This window comes from Pseudopodoces humilis, chromosome 3 (genome assembly GCF_049639895.1).
Source record: "Pseudopodoces humilis isolate 2021_Gansu_Grassland_sample_001 chromosome 3, ASM4963989v1, whole genome shotgun sequence".
In the NCBI taxonomy this organism is placed as follows: domain Eukaryota; kingdom Metazoa; phylum Chordata; class Aves; order Passeriformes; family Paridae; genus Pseudopodoces; species Pseudopodoces humilis.
Genome location: NC_142202.1, coordinates 45820893 through 45835021, shown reverse-complemented (window position 1 = coordinate 45835021; position 14129 = coordinate 45820893). Strand labels below are relative to the sequence as shown.

Sequence of the window (14129 nt, the reverse complement as noted above, 5' to 3'; positions counted from 1 at the left end):
TACACACAAATCATGGTTAAACTGATAAACCAGATAACTGGGCCACAGTTTGTCAAGGGCTGCTCATATATGCAAACTGTTAACTATAAAACAGCCTTGTACAGTAACTTCCTTTCACTGTTACTGATTCTTGTAGTTTACACTGCCCCAACTGACAAATCAAACTGCAAACAACAGGAGAATTTAATGTGAATTGTTTTTTTAGCAATTCTCCCAGGCAGAACATTTTGAGCAGTATTATTCAGATAACCTCTCAGTCCTTTCTAAGTCTGTTGGATTCCTTTGGCAAGGAGCTCATAGCCTGAATAAGAATGATCTAGGTGAAAGATACATTAGTCTTGCAGGCATATTAATTATTTTGATTATTATTTTTTTACAATCAAATAAGTCCAGATAAGAGGCTACTGTAATTCAGCCTGCACAAAGATTCCTTATAAAAACATTGTAACTAATTAGTAATTAATTACACATCAGCTCCATGATGCAGACAGAAGTAAAAAGTGCACAGGTTATTGATTATATACCTTGGAGATTGCTATTAGCATTCAGTTCTAGAAAGTTCCTAATTTATATTTGCATACTTTTTAGATGTTAAGCAACATTCAGACAAATAGAGGTTTGGAAAAAGATAAAAACAATGATTTCCAGTCTGCGACACTCCAGAGGGCTTCTGAAATCATTTGCAGAAGCAAAATTTAAACAAGAAATGCATTTCATATATTGCCAAGGACTGTCAGTTAGGAAAATTATATTGAGTTTTTCTCTGAAATGATCCAGGATTATTTTGGCCTTTGTATATAATTACTTCCAAGTACTGCAAAGTATGTGATATTAACCTCTTGATATGGGGCAGAAGTCTGAGCAAATAGAAAGAAAAATTGCCTCATTACAGTCAAGAATAAAGAAAGCTAAATCAGGGAGAGACAAATTCTGAGATTATGGATGTATCTTTACATTCTTGTATTTAAATTATTATTAATTCTACACTCGTTCAAGCATAAAGAATCAGTGAAGAAAATAAATCCAGTGTCAGTATTTCCTGTCCAAAGTTCATTCCATTCTGTCAGATTTATTTAAAGACAGAGTGGTCTTCCAGATGTGGACAGAACACTATGAACCACTGCTCTTTTCTGAAACATCATGCTTCAGAGAATGATAAATATATAATTTTCCCTATCACTTGAATTGGCTTAGAATTGGGTACATAGATGATCATCAAGGATGATAATATTTTTAAACAAGGAACTACATCAAGCTGTGGTGATTCTTATGAGTCCTTTCCAACTTGAGATATTATATGATTAATATTCAAAATCAACAACTTGGTTTATTAATACCTTAGGGTAACATTGCAAAGTACTTTAAAACAGATCAGTAGTTACATCAAAACTATCAAGTCACTTATTTTAATACAGATTGCAGATACCTAAAAAATTCACAGTATTTTACTTAGCACCTGAAATTTTATCTTATTTGGACAGAGCCAAAAATCAAGTGCCGCTATACGGTCCAGTGGTATTCGTTTTTTTCTGTTTCCTAGTCATTGAATTTTCAACTTTCCTTCCATTAGGACAGACCACACAATCAAAGGACATGCCTTTCTGTCAGCGCTGAGCAGCTGTCTAATCAATTTAACTTCAATTTGTTCTCACGAGGAAGCGTCTGCGAGTGAGTGCGCACCAGCAGCTACAGCGGTGCACGGCCTGCTGCCAGAGGACTGAGCCGACAACACCAAAGAGAGAACACAGATGTTCAGCTGTCTTCCTTCCCCTGGCACTGAGGGAAATGGGAAGGGGCTCCTTTGGAACTGGATGCACTGAGCATAGCATGAGCGCATTACCACAGGAGGGAACAGCAGCCTCACTGGATGCCACTGTTTAAGCCAGATGTCATCCGTTCTCCTCCTTTCCAGCTGATCTGCACGACAGGCACAGCATGGTTCACAGAGTAACACTTCTTTGAGCCACACTGTGCCTGTCATGCAGATAACACTGAGAACAACACTTCTTCAAAATTACTGCAATTTTTTAATCTCTGAAGAAATGTAACAGTGCATAACCCTTTACACTTTTTCCATTTATTCACTTGGAGTTACAGGACCTGAGGATTTTCCCTTCTCTGATTCTCCTAGCACGGTTCTATTTTTTCAGTGCAATCAATTTACACAGTTTCATTCTATCCTCCTAGCACTGCATTAAAAACAATCAACTGTTGCAGTAGTGTCACAGTGCAGCTGGTCTGGACTGGACAAAGTAAATCTAGCCATAACACAAATCTAGCTTGGCTAGCCTAATTCATGTCTGAACCACTGCACACCACTGCCCAGGACACTGGGCAGGGAGAGAACTATCAGCCAATGGCTGTCTAGCCCAGGAAATTTGAACTGAGTATTTAAGTGAGTTCTGAATAATAAACGAGGCTGTTTTGCCTCATGAGCACCTGAAGCACAAGTCATGGATTCATTATCTCCCCAGCCACAGCCAGCACGCTACAACCAACCAAAACTTTTTGATCTATTTCAGTTCTCAGTTTCACAATCCAGAATTCTTTAGCCATCCTTTCAGCATTCCAAAGGTTCTTACTTTAAATATATTTAGATGGAGAGGTATTTATTCTGTGTAACTGCAATTTCTACAGAGAAAGTCAGTGACTGCATCTTGCAAGCAAACTTGGAGCATTTACACAATGGCCCAGCATAAATGACCTTCAGTTTCTTTTAATTGTGAGGTTTTCAGCTTTTCCCCCTTCCATTCCAAAAATTTCAGCTTGTTCTTTTCATGAGAACTTTAGCTCAGGTGTTCCCATCCAGGAGAAAATGAATAGGTTAAGCCTTTGCAACTGCAGGTTAGATCATAGCCATGTTACTACAAAAGCAAGCTGCTGATAACAAGAACTGCATCAACTCCTGACCTCCACTGACACAGAAGGATGCTGTTTGGCTGATGGAGATTTTCACTTACTGCTGAGAAAGGTCCTCTCTGCCACATAAGAGAGATGCATCCTTTTGCCTAAACATCAATAAACAATATCCAAACCAAAAAGATAATTGTGAGTAAAATGGAAGGAGTTGCATGGATACATTTAAAATGTTATGCAGATGAAAATAAAAAACCTAATCTAGAAAAAATCTTCAAAAAACCCTAAAACAAGAATAAATACATCTTTTTGATTAAATAGCTTGCAAATTCTCTGTGAGAAATTATTTAAGATCTGTATAGTCTGATATTCTATTTGATATTCTATTTGTAGCATAGCTTCTATGCTTTGGCATGGCTTTAGAAAAGCTGAAGAAAACTGAAAAAAAAGCAAGTAATTATACAAATAAAAGTATTTATGACTTAAAGGAGTGAGATTGCAGAGTATGTTTTTTTGAGCATAAATATTAGATTTAACCAAAGAATATACCCACCCATGCTCTCTGCAATAGATGTCCTATTTGACAAAGATTGTTCTGGACACCAGTTTAATTTGTTTTGGCTTATGAACAAAAAAAAAAATTAAATATTCTAGTTTAGAAAATATTACATACTATAAATACTTCACAGGTGATTATGTAAGTGAACTGAATTATTCAGTACCTCTGAAGATGGCAAGAATATTATGATAGTTATAGAAATAAACATGAACGCAATTCATATTAGTAAGAGCTCTGCAACAGCAGGGAGATAGTAAAAATTTAAATATTGAACAACTTAAATAGCATATTAGTGCTATTAGGACTAATCTTGTCGTCATGCAGGGGCCAAGGATATTAGAGAACCATTTTCTCCCTTCCTATTTTCTGTGATTGTCTCAGTAAAAAAACACAGATAAGCTTCAAACTTTAAGGGATAGGAAAGACATAAGAACAGATTATCAGAAGAAGGTGTAAAAACTGTTATCTCTAAAGGGAGCAATATATAAGGAGGTAACAATTTCCACAAATAAATCACACCCCAACTACTCTTTTTTCCTCTTGCTTTTCATTTCTTCATTTCTTTGCTGAAATCAACATTAATATCCTGGGATCATCAGTTTTGGAAGTCTTCTCAATTTTTTTGACATTCAGAGATAAACAGCAAAAATTATGTCTGGTTTTTTCCCAATAATGAAGACATTTTATTTTCCCCTGAAAATTGCTGTTTTACGGACACAATCAGTAAATTCGACTAACAGCTGAAAAAAAACATTAGCATACACAAATGCATGTGTAAGTATAACCTTACCTTAAATATAACATGCATAAACACCATTTTTTTTTTGAATCTTGGATCTAAAACTGCAGTTTTTAAGTGACATGTTATTATCACCCGTTCTTGTAAACTGCACTAGTACACAGGACACTTGTGTCACTGTTAATTTCTTTTGATGCAACTACTAAAGGTGTGAATTGTCTGTATTGGTTGATTGTTTACAACACAAAAATTCAAAGACATTGCATTTGTCACAGGAAGTTAATTAATTTTCAGTAAAATCCAAGATTTTTTTGTTCCAAATTCATCTAAGGCTAAAAAAATTGAACAATATTAAATTGTATCCCACAGTGTGTATTATATAGTATGTGGACTGCTTGAATATTATCCTGTTAGAAGGGCACATTAGACACTTTTTTGTTGAATTACCTGTTAAGATAAAGTCTCTCCATGACAAACTTGGTGCATCAAACAGGAAATGCTACGTTTCAGGGACTCACAGAAAGCTACAGCCACTGCAGAGGGGGCTGCATAAACCAGGGTCTGAAGCTCTGTTAAAGAAAGTCCAAATCCTTTTTCAGCACTGAACACTAATCTTGTAAACTCCCCCAACCAGTTCCTAGATGTAGGAATTTGCTCCTGTGACAACTGTAATTGATTTAATAAATGAAGATTTTTCACATTTAAACTGTTTACCATATAATGAGTAGATCTCATCATAAAAAACCTCTGGTGTTTAAGTTTGGCTTCACAAATATTTATTAAGCAGCGTACTGGATTCAACAGGAAGGATGCCCCAGGAGTTCTTGGACTTGGAACCTGAGGTTCCAAAGAAACATGTCACATTTATTCTGGTATTTACCTACAAAGCCCATTTGAATTTCTTTTGAAGATAAAGGAATCTTGAAATATCCCTCAGAATCATTAGCTATATATTTTTCTCCAAAATGTGCCAAACTAAAATAGCCTGTGTACCTACATGTGTCAGACAAGAACTATTCTCATGTTGTACACCCAAAAAAGAAACATGACTACAACCCCACATTTCTTAGACACAAATCACAGAAAGGCTGAATAAAGGTGCTTTATAAAGTTGTTCCAAACAGGGAGGAAACAGAACTGGACTGAACATTCCAGTCTGGGTGGGAGTGGTTTAAAAACTGAATACAAATTGCAGATGCTCTACCTGTCCCTTGCACTGTCACCAAATTGCCCAGCCTCTGGCCTCAAATCTTGCAAAGTTTGAGAGAATTTTACCACAACCGTGAACAGGATACCAAATTTGGCAAAATTCACAGAACTGAAAGTCTGGCTTTTAAGAATCCAGCTTTAGCATTTTTACGTGATTATTCCCTTAACTGTAAATTTTTATTTTTTTAATTTTTTAAGTTATAACTGAATTCTTGTACCGATAATTTCTTTTATGACAAAACTGTGACCTGCAAAGAAATGAAGGAGAGCAATAGAGAAGCAAGAAGTCCAGGACAAAAGACCAAAAACAGTACCAAAACCTTTAATTAAGGAAAGAGTAGCTTAATCCTGGTTTGATGTGGTTGAAATTATTTCAGAGATTGATAAAAAGATTCAATTAAAAAGACTTCAAATGCTACCAAAACCAACTTGTTTCCATTCTGAATGTCTCTTTTTATTTGTAAAGACTGGCATTACAATTGAAAAGGACTCAAAATGGAGTAATGTACACATCATTGGTGTTTCATGATGCAACTGATGGAGTCCCTGAATGGATATTGCTTCAGCTTTGCTTTTAAAAAATAATTTAACAAGAAAATCTTCAACTCCACTATTGATCACAGGTGGCAGAAATGAAAGAAAGAAAAAAAAAAAAAGAAACCAAAATTACTGTCAAATTCATAACATATATTCATATTGTTGGTTGATGACACTTGTTCCAGATGTACAATAAAGCCCACAACACTTTATTACTATGGATATAATTATTGTGAATGTTTTTTCATGTTGATCAACTTGTTTCTGAAGGTTGTTTTTTGATTGTTTTAAACTTGCATAATAAACATGCAATGAAACATTTCTTGTTAAAGTGTTTTTTGCAGCTGTCTTGTATTCATACAAAGATTTCATAAAGTAGCAGTGTTGTATCAGAGCATTACCAAAATAAGAGCAAAAGCTAAAGAGGAAGGAAAATGTGAAATTAACTTGACGAGAATAACCTAATCTTGTCCTGAGACACTCCAGTCTTATTAAAAAGATGTGCACAATCAAATCCCTTCCTCCCAAACCCACCAAAACCACAAAATAAATACTAAATTGGAAGGGTAGACATAAAGAAAAAGAAAAATAAAAATGTCATCATGCACTCATCTTCTGCATAGCTCAACCCACATATAGTAAGGCACTATTTCCCCACAACTTAGTGTCCACATCAATCTTTTACGGTGCTCTGTGAACTATATTTAGTTCCTTCCAGGATGATGAAATAAACAGACCAAATGAGTGTTGCTACCATGTCACCCCATGTGTGATCTTTTAGACAAGGGTATCATCTGGCAGTTTCAAAAATAAGCTGTCTCAAGTCTCTACTTGTGTGTGCATGTTATGTATAGGGACATCTTTTGCCTGTGCAAGTGGTTGGTTTGGTTCCAAAGTTGCTGTAATTTTCCATTGTTCTTTACTCCAGTGTTCTCAAAGCAAATACACAAGAAAATAAAAGTGCAGTTGGGTCATTAAAAACAGAGCTTTGGTGCTCCAAAATGCACACAGCTTTGGGGATTTAAGAAATCTTTTAGACATTCCCAAAAGAGATGGGAAATACATGGACATTTTTTGTCCAGAAATCCTCATTTTTGCTTAGTTGAGCTGGTCTTCATATTGTTTTCGGAAGCAATCACCAGCAGGGAAAAACTCCCAGCATCGTTCTTGGTACATTTTCCATACATATGATTCCTGAAAGAAACACAGTTTGAATTATTTAACTTGATTTAATGAGAAATCATCAAGCATTACTTTTTTTCTCTTTTATTCATATATCACTTCACATTTTTGATTCTGTGCACGCCAGGTTGTTGAACATCAATCTACAAAATCACGTTAATGATTTTGATTAGTTTAGAATAGCTTTTAGGCTTTTGTCACCCAGTCAAAAAGCACTATAGAAATGCACAGAAGAGAATCAGGTAGTTCAGTTCTTTTTGCACATTGAGGAGCACTGTAAAGCTCAATTAAAGCTGGCCACAAGACGAATAGCAAGATAAGCAGAATATTTTCTGTCATAGAAATTTGTCCGAATTTCTGCATCAGTCATTTCAGAACATGTTTACAAAGAACACATAAACCAAAATGACCTTTTTTGTCAGTATTTTCTGAGTCAGTGGCATTTTGTATTTCTTACTTCCTGATTATTTGTTTGGGTAGGGCTCTTTCTTGAGACATTCCAAAGAACAGTAAAGAGTATGTGAGTTTATTTCTATTTTAATCACACCACTTAAATATGGTTTTTATTATGCAACTTTCATGATAAAAAGGGCATATGTTGCACCACTTACAGAATCTGAAAATTATTTAGGTTGGAAAAGACCTTTTAGATTATTGCATCCAACCATAAACTAGTGCCAAGTCCACCACTAAAGCATATTCCTAGAAGTTATGTAGTATGAAGTACATTCAATTTTCAAACTAAACCTAGCAGTATCAAAGCTGAATAGTTAGTAGAAACCTGTCTTCAGTGAATACAGTAGGACACACTGCCAAGAAATTAGAAAGTGAAAATAAAAAAGACATTTAAACATCTCAGTTAGTATGAAATTCTCAAATGAAAAATGGATGTTCAAAAATAGCAAAGCAAACACAAAAAATCTCGTACTGGACAAATCTGAAATTTATGCAAATAACATGATTACAGCACACACGTCAGAGTTCAGAAAGAGTAAGTTACATAGATTTATAGCAACTCATCCCTCTGACCCAAGTCTGTAGGGCTATATATGTGATACTATTCAGTTATTTTGCATTTTGATCTGCAATACAGGAACTTGCTTAGTCAGCTGAAAGACTATTACTAGGAAAGAAAGACTGTAAATTTTAATATACTTAAAGGAAGTTGAAGGGGGCACCAGAAGTTTGAGAAGAAACCTCCAGAGAAAAGTTCATATTTTTTTGTTTTAAATATATGCACAAGTTCTTTCATATGGACTTATTCAGGAATGTATACATAGAAGATTTTATGTAGATGATAATAATGAAAGACAAAAACCATTATAAAAAGAAACAAAAGAGAGAAATGAAGAGCGCTGCTTTCACAGAATGCTTCAATGTTCTGTTTATCATTATTTTTGTTTATAGTATGTATTTATATTATGTGGAAATAAAAAATTAAAAACAACAGGTTCAGATACCAAAAAATGAATAGAAAATGCTACAGAATTGATACTCCCTAACACTGAGCAAACAAAGTCTCAAGAATTACTTAGAAGAATGAGAATTAAATTCCATACCATACAGGGGCTATCCATTAGAAAAAAATTAGTTTTTCCAAGCCTGAATGATTTTTATTTTGGAATCAGCTGACATTAATAGAGTTGTTCAACCTACCTGTCCTGTATGCTCGGTTTCATCTTTGTTAATAAGATACATCAGAAAAAACCTACAAGCAAAGAAACAGCTATTGTGAATAGAGTGTTTGGAAATGTTAGGCAGCCCACAAGGAGATGAATATTCTTCAGCAAGTACAGTGATAATGCTGTTCATGGACTTACAAGTTCCAGATTTCTATCTATGATACTATTCTGGGACAGATTAAACACTTTCCTGACACTGCTGACATTCACAGTTCAAACAGTAGAATATTAAAATGCATAATAGTCAGTTTGACTTAATGAAGTTAGCAACTCATCTTAAATGAAGATTTTCTATACTTTCTAATCCAAAAATTACAACAGATATTTCCTTGCCCATGAAAACCCACTTGGAAGTAGACAGAAAATGGTCAATGGCAATTTTTTTACTCTTTACACACTGAATAAAAAATGCTGAAGATATCGAAGAGACTTTTGTTGTTGAAACTATAGGTTGGGGATATTTTAGTAGCGTATGCAAGATCAACATGAGCAGAAAAGAACGTGCAATTTAAATAAAACAAATATTAGTCTTGAGGGTTTGAGCTGACATTCACCAAGTTTCAAAATTTCAAAATTCCACTCATAAGAGACATTCTCTCCAAACATATGTAAAAACATAAAATATGATTATGAACAAAAAGAAAAAAACCCAGTTCCTCAGGCTGAGGCACTTCAGGTATGCTACAGTATGCTATTTGCTCACTATTTAGTAAATAGGAACAAAAACCTGTATGATAGTGCTTTAATGTATTTTCTTTGCACAGCTTTTTTTGTGGGTGGAAAGTTTTTATAAGCATTTTTTACTTTGCAGTCTCATTATTTTGTGTGTATACAGTGAGTTTAAAAGCACAAAGACACAATCCACATCCCCTGCTTCATAATGACAGCACTAGTATAAAATACACTCTGGCACTGCATTTCCATAGATGAGAGGAACAGTATGAAATAGTGATTGTAGATCTGATAATTGGCTTTATTTAGTTTAGTGGTCACTGCTGCTCTTCCTGGATTTTCCAAAAGTGGACCTGATGCCCTTGGTTAATCCCTCTCATTTCTAGCTCGTCCTTATAGATCCCCTACCTGCCTTTGTCCCCAGTCCTCTTTGTCATTCCTCAGCTCTCCACACAAAATATTTTGTCCAATATAAGTTTTTTTTGTCCTATTCCTGTGTTTGTTCTCTCTTTCCATCAGTCTCCAGGCCAGGTCGTACTGCTCCTCTGTACCCTACACATCTCACTCAATTTTAATTTCAAATTAATGTGGCCTCTGCAGCCACATATCAAGTTCATTCCCACCTACAAACTTCTTGTGCCAAAACCAAGCTGGAAAGCAGGATATGAAACTTAATTCCTTGCTGTCACTACCACAGAATTAGACATTCAGAAAGTATAAGTGTACACCAAAGCAAAACAGTACTGACTATTACTTATGCAAAAGAGGTAATCAGGTACCTGCGAAGGCTGCAAGGATCATGAGTTAGCAAAGAGTGCATTTTTAGTGTACTCACAAATAATTGGCCAAGTTGTGCTCCTGTAGTGTGTGTGTTTCAAAGCCATGAGGCACTGTATCAAAGTAGTCATTTCCTATTCCACAGATAAAGCACTTCGTCTGCAAGAAAGAATACACAGCACTTCAACACTACAAATAACACTTGCTCTGCTTTCAGAAAAGGCAGAAAAAAAGGTAAAAATTTTCTTGAAAATGGCAATGCAGCATGTATAATATGCACTGAACAAAAAGGCTTTTCTTTTAATGATTCAGACTGCATACCTCAGTAAAAACACTTGAATAAAAGCTTAGCTACCATCAGAATAGCTTCTTACTGTTTAAAAAAATAAATCTTTGCCAGCTCTAAGCGAACAGGTATCAGGAGACAGAATAGTATACAATGGTCACAGCTGACATTTTTACTGTTAAGCAGCACTTACTGTGACCCATGGTAATATTTACCTCAATGCTTGCCCAGCTGAAACTGAATATGCTCCAAGTTGACATTACAAAGCACAGATGGTTTGTAACATTTTCCTGACTTCTAACATATATACTTCAATGACAGAATAGGAAACCACAAAGTACAAGATACTTTCACACATATATTAGCTGAAGAAAATTACATCTGAGATGAAATGTAACATGGCAGTGTTAAGACCCTGTGTTAGAAACCTATATTTGAAGATTCAGAAGACTTAAATAGCCACAGACACGCAATTCATTATAATTCACATTGTATGATATCAGATCATGTACTGGACTGTATTTTCCTCTTAGTTTGAAAAACTATCCACCTCTAAATCTTATTTTGACTGAAAACACACACGTGAAATCTGAAAATAGGTATGGTTCAGCAACTGAATGTTCTTACCTCCATGTCTTCCTTAACTTGCTCTTGCTGATCTCTTAACTCACCAAAAGCATCAATAATTAAACCTAGGGTTTAAGTTAAAATTATAGTTAATGCTCAAGAACAGAATTATGACAAATAACGGGAAATCCAGGGATAACATAACTCTGATGAAGAATATTAAATGAAAATCTTCTGCAGACAAAACCATAAAGAAAAAAGATCAAGCCAAAGAAACACCAGTAACATGGCCGGCAGTACCGTTTTGAATTATGAAATGGGACAAGCAGACTTCTGTTTTATTCCCAGTGCTCTAATCTTGACTTAGTACATTAGGATATACGTGGGTGTACAGTGATTAAGGCCCTACTATAGAAAAAATAATACTGTGCGTTTAACAGAGTTGAGATATTTATTACATGGCAGATGCAGAGAGGCCCAGAGCTCCATGCCTCCTCTCTCATGATGGTTGTCATGTAGCACAAGGTTCCACTATTGGAGCTCTGACAGAAGTAAGGGGTCATTTGAGGGAGACACAGAAAGAAGAAGAAAAATAATCACAGGCTCTACGGCTCAGATTATAAACTGCTTATAACCTTGGCTCACTCCAATACAAATAAGGATTAACTGCACAATGACCATTGACACTCCTGTGCACAAAACTTGACATGAAAGGACTCTATTCTTCAGCCACTCACAAAATGAAGGAACAAACCACATGAAATATGCCACTTCAGCGTATAAAATATTTTCCACCCTCCCCAAGCTCCTTAAAAAAACCTTGTTGATTAAGAGTAATAAACAATTTACTACAAGCTCAAGGTTGTCTTTTAAATTTCCTCATAGTGAATGAGAAAGCACCTTTACTGCTGTCAAAATTATCATAAGTTAGCTGTCAGCTGACAGAAAGCAATGAGGTATCAGTATTTATGACAGCAAGTGAACCCAGAAAAACTATTTATCAATTTTTCCAAAACTGAGAATATACTTCTGTTAACTTGTGTGTAATTTATTAAAAAATGACCCCTTGACAATATTTTAAAGGTAAAGTATGAAAACAAAAAGGGATTTAAGTACTTCAGGTAATAACAATAAACATAATTAATGAAAGCATAATAAAAAAAATCCATCCTTCATATGCCAAAATAAGGCATCCACTGTCTAGATTACAACAGTGAGAAGCACTATCAGTCAAATAGTTTCCCTAAAATTCCAAAGCCAACTAATGGAAGCTAACTTTCTGCTGTCATTAACCAGGCTATCATAAAGCTGTTTCATATCAGGCACCTTTTTTACTCTTAGACATTGTTCAAATAAGGAGGCATCACACAAAACAGCAATTTTTATGTAAGAAAAGATTTAACCTCTTAAAGCTATGGTCCAGTTTTCACACCACTACTACCAATCAGAAGATCTGCCAGAGAGTCAAGAACTTAAGCTGTTGGCAGCAGAATTCTGACAGCAGTACTGATTTATCTATATAGGATGGGTTACACTGAAGGACAATTTTAAGTTGTGCCACAAGATTTCTATAGGAGGCTTTTAGAAAGGGCGATGACAAGACAGAAACTGCAGTGACATCAGTATTCTTAGGGCAAAAAATGTATTTTGTTTCTATTGATCCATTTAGAGCCTGTTGATTTTACAGAGGCTCAGAAGAGCAGTGTATAAGAGTTAGCTGGGTGTGATTTTCTATATAAATCTGTCCTTCATTATCTGCCCTGCTATTCTGTCTGAATTTTAGGTTTGTGATTACCACTGCACTAATATGTTTGTGCTTTCAGTCCCACTGTGGATTACAAATGCATACCTTGGATAATTGCAAGCAGGATGACAATCACAAAGAAGAAGAAAGTGATGTCAAAGATAATCCGATAGATTTCATATTCATCTCCTGCTGGATCTTCTATTTCATCACCAATGCCTCCTCCTGCCCGTACTCCAACATACATATGAAACATGTAGCACTAGAAAAGACAAAACAAAGGGATACAAAGGCTGTTTGCAACTAAAAGTAAAAATTCCCAGAGTTACCAATTCAGGAAATGGTAGAACTGGTCTGTGGTCTAGGAACTATGATAGGTCAAGCCATCATTTTGTCTCCTTTGAGATTATGCATATTTCTTATGGAGAGGAAATGCTGCTGTGCAGCTGAAGCTGCAGTATTTCATGTTCTGTCATTATGTAGCAGTTCAATAAGATCAAAAGTTCAACTACCAGAAGCTCAGCAGCACCCCATGATTCATGTAAAATCATTTCAGCAGTGTAAACAGGAAATATCATCACTACCATAGCCATCTCCTTTTCCAATTTCCTAGCTCAAAAGTGAATTATTTGCCCCATTTTTAGTGTTTCAAATTCAAATTTAAAAAAAACCAGCCCTCCTCCCCGAGCCAAAATAAAACAAAAAACCCCACAGCCAAGCAAAAAAAATCTTTGTGAACGCTTGTGCAGAGAACAGGCTAATGACTGAAAATGTCTGAGAATAATACTGTGAAACTATGATATGAAAAGTGGTGTAATAGGTCTGTCACTACAGTTGCCTGGGATGCTGACAATACAGAATTTCCAGTTTTATCATGTTACAATTTAAAAGAAAATTACGGTATGACTCTCTAGAGATCTAGAGCAGGGGATTGTTTTTTTCTTTAGGCAGCTTTGAAAACTACAGGTCAAAAGTTCTCACCCTCCATCAAAAAATAGTGATGACTATAACTAACTCCCAAAACCTAACCATAAAAAAAACCCCATTCTTCTATTTCTATGGCATAAAATCCCTTCTGTAAGAAACTGATATAGTACCATACAATTCTGAGTGACCCTTGCCTGAAAAATCTAACAGTTTCTAGAGACAGTTTATACTCCAAGACTGAAAGGTAATAATTAACTTAATGAGTGAATGTAGTGTTACTTACCTAAAAAGTTTTGGTTTTTTATTTCTAAAAAATTACGTATATTAATTTTCTTTTAATTCCTATTTCAAGGCTAAGTGTTTTTACAAGAGATAACCCTGATTTACAGCAT

The 14129-nt window shown here is 35.3% G+C and overlaps 1 protein-coding gene across 6 annotated transcripts in view; it reads right to left on the bottom strand.

Moving 5' to 3' along the window:
• Positions 1-5669: 5669 nt before the first annotated feature.
• RYR2 (ryanodine receptor 2) overlaps positions 5670-14129 on the bottom strand; it is a 380370-nt gene continuing 371910 nt past the window's right edge. For all 6 annotated transcript variants that reach the window (XM_088053181.1, XM_088053183.1, XM_088053184.1 and 3 more), the window contains 5 exons: positions 12916-13072; positions 11127-11191; positions 10272-10372; positions 8739-8790; positions 5670-7094 (listed from right to left, as the gene is read on the bottom strand). In XM_088053181.1, the coding sequence (XP_087909307.1) occupies positions 6999-7094; positions 8739-8790; positions 10272-10372; positions 11127-11191; positions 12916-13072 (471 nt within the window). In that variant the 3' untranslated portion in view covers positions 5670-6998. The remainder of the gene's footprint in view (positions 7095-8738; positions 8791-10271; positions 10373-11126; positions 11192-12915; positions 13073-14129) is intronic.